This window comes from Tachysurus fulvidraco, chromosome 5, assembly GCF_022655615.1.
Source record: "Tachysurus fulvidraco isolate hzauxx_2018 chromosome 5, HZAU_PFXX_2.0, whole genome shotgun sequence".
Lineage (NCBI taxonomy): Eukaryota > Metazoa > Chordata > Actinopteri > Siluriformes > Bagridae > Tachysurus > Tachysurus fulvidraco.
The window spans coordinates 6263749-6273748 of NC_062522.1; the positions used below are offsets into that span (position 1 = coordinate 6263749).

General features: G+C 41.5%; 2 protein-coding genes across 2 annotated transcripts in view; both read left to right on the forward strand.

The window, feature by feature from the left end:
- The window catches only part of obi1 (ORC ubiquitin ligase 1), a 10701-nt gene extending 8215 nt beyond the window's left edge, over positions 1-2486 (forward strand). The window contains exons 5-6 of the mRNA XM_027143471.2: positions 77-165; positions 724-2486. Of these exons, the coding sequence (XP_026999272.1) occupies positions 77-165; positions 724-1639 (1005 nt within the window). The 3' untranslated portion in view covers positions 1640-2486. The remainder of the gene's footprint in view (positions 1-76; positions 166-723) is intronic.
- A 3446-nt stretch (positions 2487-5932) lies between these two features.
- pou4f1 (POU class 4 homeobox 1) lies at positions 5933-9765 on the forward strand. Its single transcript, XM_027143466.2, has 2 exons — positions 5933-7695; positions 8043-9765. The coding sequence occupies exons 1-2, from the start codon at positions 7573-7575 to the stop codon at positions 9084-9086; spliced, it is 1167 nt and encodes a 388-aa protein (XP_026999267.2). The 5' UTR covers positions 5933-7572; the 3' UTR covers positions 9087-9765.
- The last annotated feature ends 235 nt before the right edge of the window (positions 9766-10000 follow it).

The following is a 10000-nucleotide window of genomic DNA, read 5'->3' on the forward strand; positions in this document are numbered from 1 at the left end:
TCTCTCTCGGCTCTCCAGCTGCTTAATCAAAAGGCTGCAGGTCTGAAGGCAAACTCTCATGTTTATTCTCCCTTAGGCTAACAAGACTCTGCGCTCCCAGAACATCGACCTGGTCCAGGAAAACCTGCGCCTCAGAGCCGAGGTGGAGAGCAGGTCTCCTCAGAAGTAAGCGCTAGCTCTCTAGGATCGGGTGGAACACACTGACTTCTGTTACTTACACACACACATACACACACACACACACACAGCCCCAGTCACCATTCAGTCGCATTACAATGTGTACACTTTTAGCACTTTACATTAATGTGATGTAATATTGTGTGTTTAAATCGGGGAATCCATTAAAGCTGCACTTCAGTGATGTTAAATTCTCTAGTAGAAAAACACTCTGTAACACACACACACACACACACTCATGTAAATTCTCTAGTACAACAACACACTCATTCAAATTCTCTTTCTCACACACACTCACAAATGCACTTGTTCTAACACACATACACTCGCACATATGCACACACACACTTTCTCTCTCACACACACTTGCACACGCACTCACACTTTTTCTCTCTTTCTTCCTCTCACACATTCCCACTCTCACGTGCACTCACTCATACACTCTCCCTTTCCTTTCACTATCCCTTTTATTTATTTATTCATTCATCCATTCATTCATTCATTCATTCATTCATTCATTTATTTATTTATTTTCTCCTGGCTCAGGTTTGGTAGGTACACCGTAGCAGCGTTGGAGGCTAAGATCTCCCAGTACGAGCGAGAGATGTCTCAGCTGAAGAAGGCTCTGGAGCGAAGTGATGCATATATTGAGGAGCTGGAGTCCCAGGTGTCCAAACTTCAGGGCGGAACTCCAACACCGAGCACTTCCTCTGAGCATACGGTCGAAGGTACGAACTCAAACCTGGAAAATACATCCACAGATCCTTCAGAGAGTCAGGACTTCCTGCGTATTTCTCCCTCTGATGAAGCTTCCGGTTCTCAGAAGGACACGATGGTGGACTTTGCCCTGCCCTCCACTCCCCCTACTCCCTCCTCCGCTCTCGGCCGCTTGAGTCTGAAAAGCCCTGTGGTGCGGAGTGAGAAAAAGGCCGTCAGTCGCCGCCTCCCGTATTTGAGGAGGCTCAGCTTTGATGACTGCGGAAGCTCCAGCAGCTTCACACCTTTTTCTGCAGTGGAACACACGTCTCCTAAAGTCAGCAGCAATATTTTAGATCAGAAAACCTCACCAAATTCAACCAATCATCAGGGTGTGTGGAGCAGTTGGGAGGAGCCTTGTTCCAATACGTTCCACAGCACACAGGAAAGTGAGCAGGATGTCAGCGAGGGCGTGTGCTTAGCAGAGGAAGCTCGTATGGACGCGGCGTTCCTCGACATCGTGTCCGAGCTTGACTCCATGATGGCTGAAGGTGAAAGCTCTCGCTCTCACACGCCCAGGCTTCAGTCCGACTTCAATGCCGCATCCTTAGCGGCTCCGGTTGTCCACGTTGATACTAAATCAGACAGAGAGCAGCAGCAGCATTGTGCCACAGATGTACCAGAGAGCGTCGGTGAATCTGTGAAGCGCAAATGTTCCGTTAACTTGGCTACATCCAGTCCGTCTAAACTGTCCAGGATTAAATAATCTGTATGAAATCTCCAGTCTCGACATGACGATCCGTCCATCAACGAATTTTGGTAGCCGACGTTTTAGACCGATTCGTCCTCCTTTTGCAGAATGAGATCATGGGACCGCGATTAGCATTTGACCAATCAGTTTTTTTTTTCCCCCTCGATTAATCATCATACATCGTCTAAAGATCATCTGGTCTTCTCATAAAGCTGCTTCAAACCAAACTCTAATCACTTCTCAGTCCAGTGACTCGTCGTGTTCTCCTGGAAGCGACCACACATGGGAATGCAGCCAGCCAATCAGATCGCAGCATTGGTGTTCTGAAGCAGAAAAGTGTCCATGAGCTTTGTATCCAGTGGGCGGAGCCTCAGAGGCAGATATAAGGGTCAGGTTAGGTTTTATAGTGAAGTTATTTTCATATTTAGTTTATTTTATTTTAGACATTACCTCAAGGCACTCTTATACCAGAGACTCTACTGTGCCTCGGGTGATTTTTTATGGCCTGTATAATCATCTCCCAATGACAGCTGTGTTCATATTAATGAACTTTTCATCATAACCTTCCAGGACTGTTAATAGACCAGGCTTCCATGTTGGAACAATTTTTTTTATAAATTTTATAAATAAAAAGTTTAACACAATTTGAGGGTTGACAAAACTGTTTTTGGCTTCCAAGCTGAACCGGAGATCCTGATTCGGGAAATTCAAATCAGAAAATAACAAAAGGGATGCCACTGATCACGATGAAGACTCTCCTGAGGGGAAAACTTAATATCAAATCTTCCTTAAGATCACTTTTCCTCAGACGTATTCATTAAAAACTTTTTTCTCTCTTTTTTTTTAAACATAACCTATAATGAATCATGTAAAAATAGCAGACAAATGGAATACGCAACTATAACGAGGTGTAAATCTAATCCAATCAATTAATTAATTCCAATATATAACTGAGCAATTCAGGATTAAGGGCCTTGCTCAGGGGCCTAGCATTAGACGCTTGTTGGATCTGGGATTCGATCTCACAAGTAGTCTAACACCTTAACCACTAAGCTACCCAATACTGGGTGTTGGATAGGTGGTTTCCGTGGTTACCGTCTCTACTTTGATTATTAAACAGCAGCATGTTTGCAAATACTATCATAATGACTTCATTTCTGTCTCAATGACTCATGTCTCATTCTCAATGACTTCATCAAATTACTTTAGGTATAAAAATGGGATAAGGTAGACTAGTGGTTAAGGTGTTGGGCAACTGATTGGAAGGTTGTGAGTTTGAATCCCAGGTCCACCAAACTGCCATTGCTGGGCCCCCGAGCAAGGCCCTTAACCCTTGTTGTATCACTTTCTTCCCTTGTTGTATCTCACCACTCTCGTTCACGCTGTCAACTGTGTCTCGCGTATTGTGTTCGAAATGAACTTTTCGTTAAGCCCTTACAATGCCTCCTAAGCACCGTGCCCCTGCGAAAGATTCCTCTAGTCAGCCCGAGAGGAAGAGGAAGATGATGAGCATCAGTGAAAAGGTCAAACTTAGGGCCAATCCTACTTCGCAGATTTTCACCTATCACGAGGGATTCCGGTCCCCGTTGACCACGATGAACGAGGGATCACTGTAAATCTAAGTCTCTCTGGATAAGCATGTCTGTCTAAATGGCATAAATGTAGAAACAAGGTCATGTTGTTGATGACAATGAGGCTGTCTCCTGAATAGAGTTGTGCATGTGGTTTAATATCCAATGGTTTCCAGCCTGCACCAGTTCCCTACCATTGATCCATAATCTGCACTTGGATTGAAAACTTCGTTCAGATTAAACGTAAACAACGGCAATAACTTTACTAGGATTTAAACCAACCACCTTCCAGTTGTTAACTTCAACCTGAACTTGAATCTACGTTTAGATCGAGCAGATCGAGTTTGACTTCCTAATGTTCTGACATTTGATTTTTTTTACACTCCTAAAGTTCTCGTCTGAAAACATTCTCCTGCCGCTTAGCAGACGTCGGCGAAACAAAGCGATCTAATATCCAGCGCTCGGCAGATTGTACACAGACCTGTTTATTTTATTTGGTGCTTTTATTAGATTCAACTTTGTGCTTGATGGAGAGTCTGACAGAAGGATGAGTAGAAAACAAAGTAAATCATACGAGATGAAAACTTGAGTGTTCAGGAAGAAAAATGTGAGTACGCGGTATACATGCGTTTCCGACTTACATTTTAGGATGATGGTCTTAATGATGTAAACTGCACTTTGTTCGGTATGTTAAAGACATTTCAGTGTTCTGTTTTGTAGATTTACAGTGTGTACGTTTTTTAGAGAATAGAGTAAAAGAAGAGTAAACTTTTGCGTGCTTACTGTGACAAGTAGATGAACGTGTTTGGTTCTGTGTGTGTGTGTGTGTGTGTGTGTGTGTGTGTGTATGTGTGTGTGTGTGTGTGAGAGAGAGAGAGAGGGCAATCATTCAGCATGATTCAGACCTATATAAAACACTAAAAAATTCATGATCACCATAAAGGTACGGTGATGTGCATAAGTATTTGCCCCCTCAAACTTTTTTTTTTTTTTTTTTTTTTTAATGCTAGATTTTGTTTTGTTACAGCCTGACACTGAAAATGGGATTATATACTAAAGCAAGAGGAAGAAATTTGGTGCGATCGCATTTTTAGGTTTGATATAAAGATAAACCAATAAGAAGATCTTGACCTGCTCCTACATGATTGGCTCATTATATCATTGCTTAGCGTATAATCCTTTTGGTGTCAGGTTGTAGCAATACATCTATCTAGTAAATACTTATGCACATCACTGCACCGTTATGGTAGTCTTTATGGTAGTGTTGAATACGAGTCTGGATCACGCTGAAAATTCACCCCATCACTCACACACACTCATCCTGAGAAATACATGTTCACTTATACATCACAGGAATCACACAAGTTTACTCTTGTTCTACTAACTCTATCCCCTAAACATGTACACACTGTAAATCGAGAATGATGAAAGAAAGTCTGAACATGGACAAGAAAAAGAAAACAAAAAAAATATGGCCTTGGAAGAGAGAGCAATTTTACTGAAATTCTATTCTTGGTATCTTGTTTTATTCTTTTATTTGATTAAACATTTCACTACTGTCAATGTTTCCGTATGTTACATATAATCTGAATAGCCAAATTGGGTACTTATAGGCTGAGGTCCATAAAGAGGCCTGGACTAGAAAGTTTACATTTTCCCAAAAGATGGGACAGAATAAAACATAAGGACTAGCTGTGAATCGGAAAATCACTGCTCTTAAGCAAACGAATTCAAATGAATTGACGCTTCATTTCACAAACACGCCACGGTCAGTCTATTAAAATTTCATGCAATGATTGAAGGTTGGTGAAATATACATTATACGGTTACATTTACATAATAAATCAAGCTGGTAAATGACAGCGTCCATGCAGGCTTTTGGCAGAAGCTCTTAAAAGCAGTGAAGCTAGTGTACCATGACCAATAATGTCAATGTTATTCATTTTAGTAGCCATCACTACTGAACTCCTGGTGCTGCGACTCCTGAATAAAAGCACATTATTATTCTTACCGTGTCAGTTTACGAATCTGTGATATGCATCATGGGAAATAGCTTATTTTTTTTTTTTTTACTAATATTTGGCAACGAGAAGTGAGAAAATAAGGATAAAGGGATTTAGATCAAAAATTTTATCAGTCATGAGTCGACTGTGCTGTTAGTTTCCAGTGATGAAGGTTTTGATGTATGATCACCTTCAGTGGTCTGAACATCATCAATTCAAAATTATGGCTATATTGCAATAAACAATGTCACATAAGCAGTAATGTTTTAATGCATGTTCAAATTTACAGGTAAATCTTGCCAGGTTTAGATTAGATTAGAAGTGTTCTTTGAATCCAGCACAATGCAATCAATCATAAATTAGAACGATATTTAAATAAATAAACAAACAGGGCACGGTGCCTTAGTGGTTAGCACATTCACCTCACACCTTCAGGGTTGGGTGTTCAATTCCTGCCTCCGCCTTGTGTGTGTGGAGTTTGCATGTTCTCCCTGTGCCTCAGGGGTTTCCTCCGGGTACTCCGGTTTCCTCCCCCGGTCCAAAGACATGCACGGTAGGTTGATTGGCATCTCTGGAAAATTGTCCGGAGTGTGTGTGTGTGTTTGTGTGTGTGAGTGAATGAGTGTGTGTGTGTGCCCTGTGATGGGTTGGCACTCCGTCCAGGGTGTATCCTGCCTCGATGCCCGATGACGCCTGAGATAAGCACAGGCTCCCCGTGACCCGAGAAGTTCGGATAAGCGATAGAAAATTAATGAATGAATAAACAAACAAACAAACATTGTTTTGCAATCTTCTTAAAAAATCAGTCAAAATCAAAGTTTTCTTTTTTATTATTATTATTTATGGTAATAAGAATTTAAGTAAATAAGTAAGTTCTAAATAATTCTGTCTACTGATTTTCCACCATCACAAAACTGGACATCTTGCTATTGTTTTATCTCAAGACACAAAGCATGATCTTGCTGGAAAGGAGTGAAAATGCAATTTACAACATTTAGGCTTCGATACTGCTGATTTAGTGACACCAGCATTTCTGAATATAAAACAGATACAGTACAAAAATGTCTGCAAAAACTGGCTGCATGAATTAAATGTAATTTACAAAATTTAAAACAACTAATGATATGTTTCTGAACAAATTTGTGCAAGAATAAGTGTATAAATGACATTTGGAATAACATTTAATAACTGAATGGTGGTGATATTATTACAAATTCATATCAATATCAAAAGTCATGGCTTTCGGTTTAATTGTTTCGATGAAATGCGATTTTGTCTGTCATCGTTTCTGCTTATAGTTTAATGGTAACGTTTTCTAGTATCGGTTTAGACCAACACTTCTGTCCTGTCTGAATGTGACACAGGGATGAGCTTTAAAGAAGACCTCTTTTCTAGGTGTAATGTTTTATACCTGGTTTTAGTAAAGAAAAAGGTTTCCAACCACTTTATTAACCTTAAAATCTGTCTTTTTTTAAATCTTAATTTAAAAAAAAAGCTCTTAATAAAGAAACAGCAACCGACAGCTAAAATAAATAAATAAACAAACAAACAAACAAACAGTAACATTGATATGAACCTGTTTTGATCAACACATTATAGAAATGTAACTAAAAACGGACAAAAACTCAATATTCTGTATAATTAGTGTTATGTTTCATCCATTCGATCTATTTTTATGTGTAACTCAGAAATATAATATAATATCTAAGCTTTTTTCCTCCCTCTGTTGGTATTTTACGACCTTGTAGAGCTCGTAACTCGTATTTACGGTAATTCCGACAGAAACAGATTTAGCTCGGGAGCGCGCACGATCTTTGGTCATAGCCGTAGCCTCAGGCAGTGGCCACTCGAAGTCTCGCGAGATCCTACTGGACGAGATTTTGAGAGGGGACTCAGGTGTAAGAGCGCAGCGCAGCGCGTGCAGGGAGACAGATAAGCGCCACCGAGACACTGCAAGGCATCCTCTCTGCACCGGGCTCTCAGATCTCCTAAACTTCACACCACCGCGACCTGAGACTGCAAAACACACACACAGACACTGACACACAAACACACGCGCGCACACACACACACACACACACACACACACACACACACACACACACACACACACACACACATACATACATGCACACACACACACACACACTCGTTGACACACAAGTACACACTCACACACACAGCAACCCTGGACCTGGAGCAGCATCGTCCACTTTATTTACATCTTTATTTATTGATGTTCACTTAGCCTGCATGGCTTTTCATTCAAATTATTAGTATTTTTATTTATTTATTTATTTTTGTTTCTGCGCCTCGGCTGTGCACTTTATTACTATTTTTTTTTCGACAAAGAGGGAGAAACAAAACAGACATCATGATGTCCATGAACAGCAAACAACCTCATTTCGCCATGCATCCGAGTTTACCCGAGCACAAATACACTACTTTACACTCGAGCTCGGAAGCGATCCGGAGAGCGTGTCTCCAAACTCCACAGGTAAAAAATAAACTTCTTTCTTTTTATTTCTGAAGAAATGCGATGTAGCGAATGACATACTGTATTCCTATCATGTGTGTTATATAATCTCTGTGCATGCAACGGAATGAATAATGTATATATTTTTTATTTAATTTTGTTTGTTTTTAATATAAAAGTCTACTTAAACAAAACGCAATCGTTACACTTTTTGCTTTTGCAAACTTCTAAAAATACTATTTTTGAAATACTCTAAAATACTATTATGATATGTTACTGGTTATTTTTATACCATTTATTTTATAAGAATGGACATTTCCTCGTTATACAAACTATTCACACTCTTCTGTCTCCGTTCTGTTGTGCAGTTACAGAGCAACATCTTCGCGAGTCTGGACGAGACCCTGCTGGCGCGCGCCGAGGCCCTGGCGGCCGTGGACATGGCGGTGTCGCAGGGCAAAGCGCACCCATTCAAACCGGACGCCACGTACCACACGATGAACAGCGTGCCGTGCTCGTCCACGTCCACGGTGCCCATCGCGCCGCCGCACCATCCGCACCACCACCACCACCACCATCACCACCACCAGAACCTGGAACCACCGGACCTGATGGATCACATCACCTCGCCTTCACTAACCCTGATGAGCAGCGCGCACGAGGCCGGCGGAGGAGCTGGAGGAGGCGGCGGAGGAGGAGGTGGAGGCGGCGGTGGAGGTGGTGGAGGCGGATTGATCTCCACCTCGGCGCATCCACACTCACACATGCACGGCTTGAGCCATCTCTCGCACCAGGCTGCTATGAACATCAACTCTCCGCTCGGACACCACCACCACCCGCACCATCCACATCCAGGGCTTTTACCCAGCCACCCCGGCAGCGCACAGGGCGCCTCCGGCCTTGTTCCTAATGGACTTCCCTCTCTGCCCGACTCGGATACGGACCCGCGCGAGCTCGAGGCGTTCGCCGAGCGCTTTAAACAACGGCGGATCAAACTCGGTGTGACCCAAGCGGACGTGGGAGGCGCCCTGGCCAATTTGAAAATCCCTGGCGTGGGCTCGCTCAGTCAGAGCACCATATGTAGATTCGAGTCTCTAACACTGTCCCACAACAACATGATAGCGCTTAAGCCCATTCTTCAGGCCTGGCTCGAGGAGGCCGAGGGCGCGCAGCGCGAGAAAACGAACAAACCTGAGCTGTTTAACGGCGCCGAGAAGAAGCGCAAGCGCACATCCATCGCCGCGCCCGAGAAGCGCTCTCTCGAGGCGTACTTCGCCGTTCAGCCGCGACCCTCCAGCGAGAAAATCGCGGCCATCGCCGAGAAATTGGACCTCAAAAAGAACGTGGTGCGCGTCTGGTTTTGCAACCAAAGACAAAAACAGAAACGGTTGAAATTTTCAGCGGCGCACTGACGATGCTGATGCTGATGGTGATGATGATAACAGTGATGAGGATGAGGATATTTTTTGGACCAAGGGATCTACAAACGTGTTTGTAGGTCTGCTCCGACCCGGTGGGGTTTTTCATGATCACTCAGATTTATGACTTTATTATAGTGGATGAGACTTTACGTGACCCTCCTCGCGCCCTGAATTCATTTAATATGATGATATTTATCATTTATTTATTTATATATTTATTTTCCCATGATGCTGGTGAAGTATGCAAACTCCAGGTAATCCAGACTTGCGGAGAACTTAATGCCTTCTTCCCCCAAAACATCGCAAGAAATTCGGGTTCTTTCCTTTTCGTTTCATTTCCTTTTTAAAAAAAAAAAAAACCAACTACAAAAAAAACCACACTTTTATTTGAAACGTTTAAATAGCCATGGAAGGATTACCTCATACTCCAAACACGTTGTCCTGTATTTATTTATTTATTTATTTATTTATTTATTTATTTATTTATTTATTTATAAGTTGATTTAGTTAGATAATATTTACGGATTTTAATTTATTTCCTGGTTTGTGTGTTTGTAATCGGGAGCTTTAAAAAGTAATTTCTGATGGAAAAGCAGAGTCAAAATTAAAGGAGAGAGAGAGAGAGAGAGAGAGAGAGAGAGAGAGAGAGAGAGAGAGAGAGAGAGAGAGAGAGAATACAAAATTGTTTAATTGTTGGGTCTGTTATAGATTGGATTTTTTTTTGCTTTTTTCAATATTGCACTGAAATAAAGTAATTTATTATTATTATTATTATTATTATTATTATTATTATTATTATTATTATTATTATTATTATTCGAATTGGTTAGCTCTAATAAAATGCTTTTTGTATATATAAACCTACAGAAAACACCTGATCACCATTTTTTCTTTTTTTCTCTTAA

Bases quoted from the DNA above. Each gene is read 5' to 3' on its own strand.
- pou4f1 (XM_027143466.2), top strand. From the start codon at position 7,573: ATGATGTCCATGAACAGCAAACAACCTCATTTCGCCATGCATCCGAGT. The intron at 7,696-8,042 runs GTAAAAAATAAA...TCTGTTGTGCAG, and splicing joins CGTGTCTCCAAACTCCACAG to TTACAGAGCAACATCTTCGC.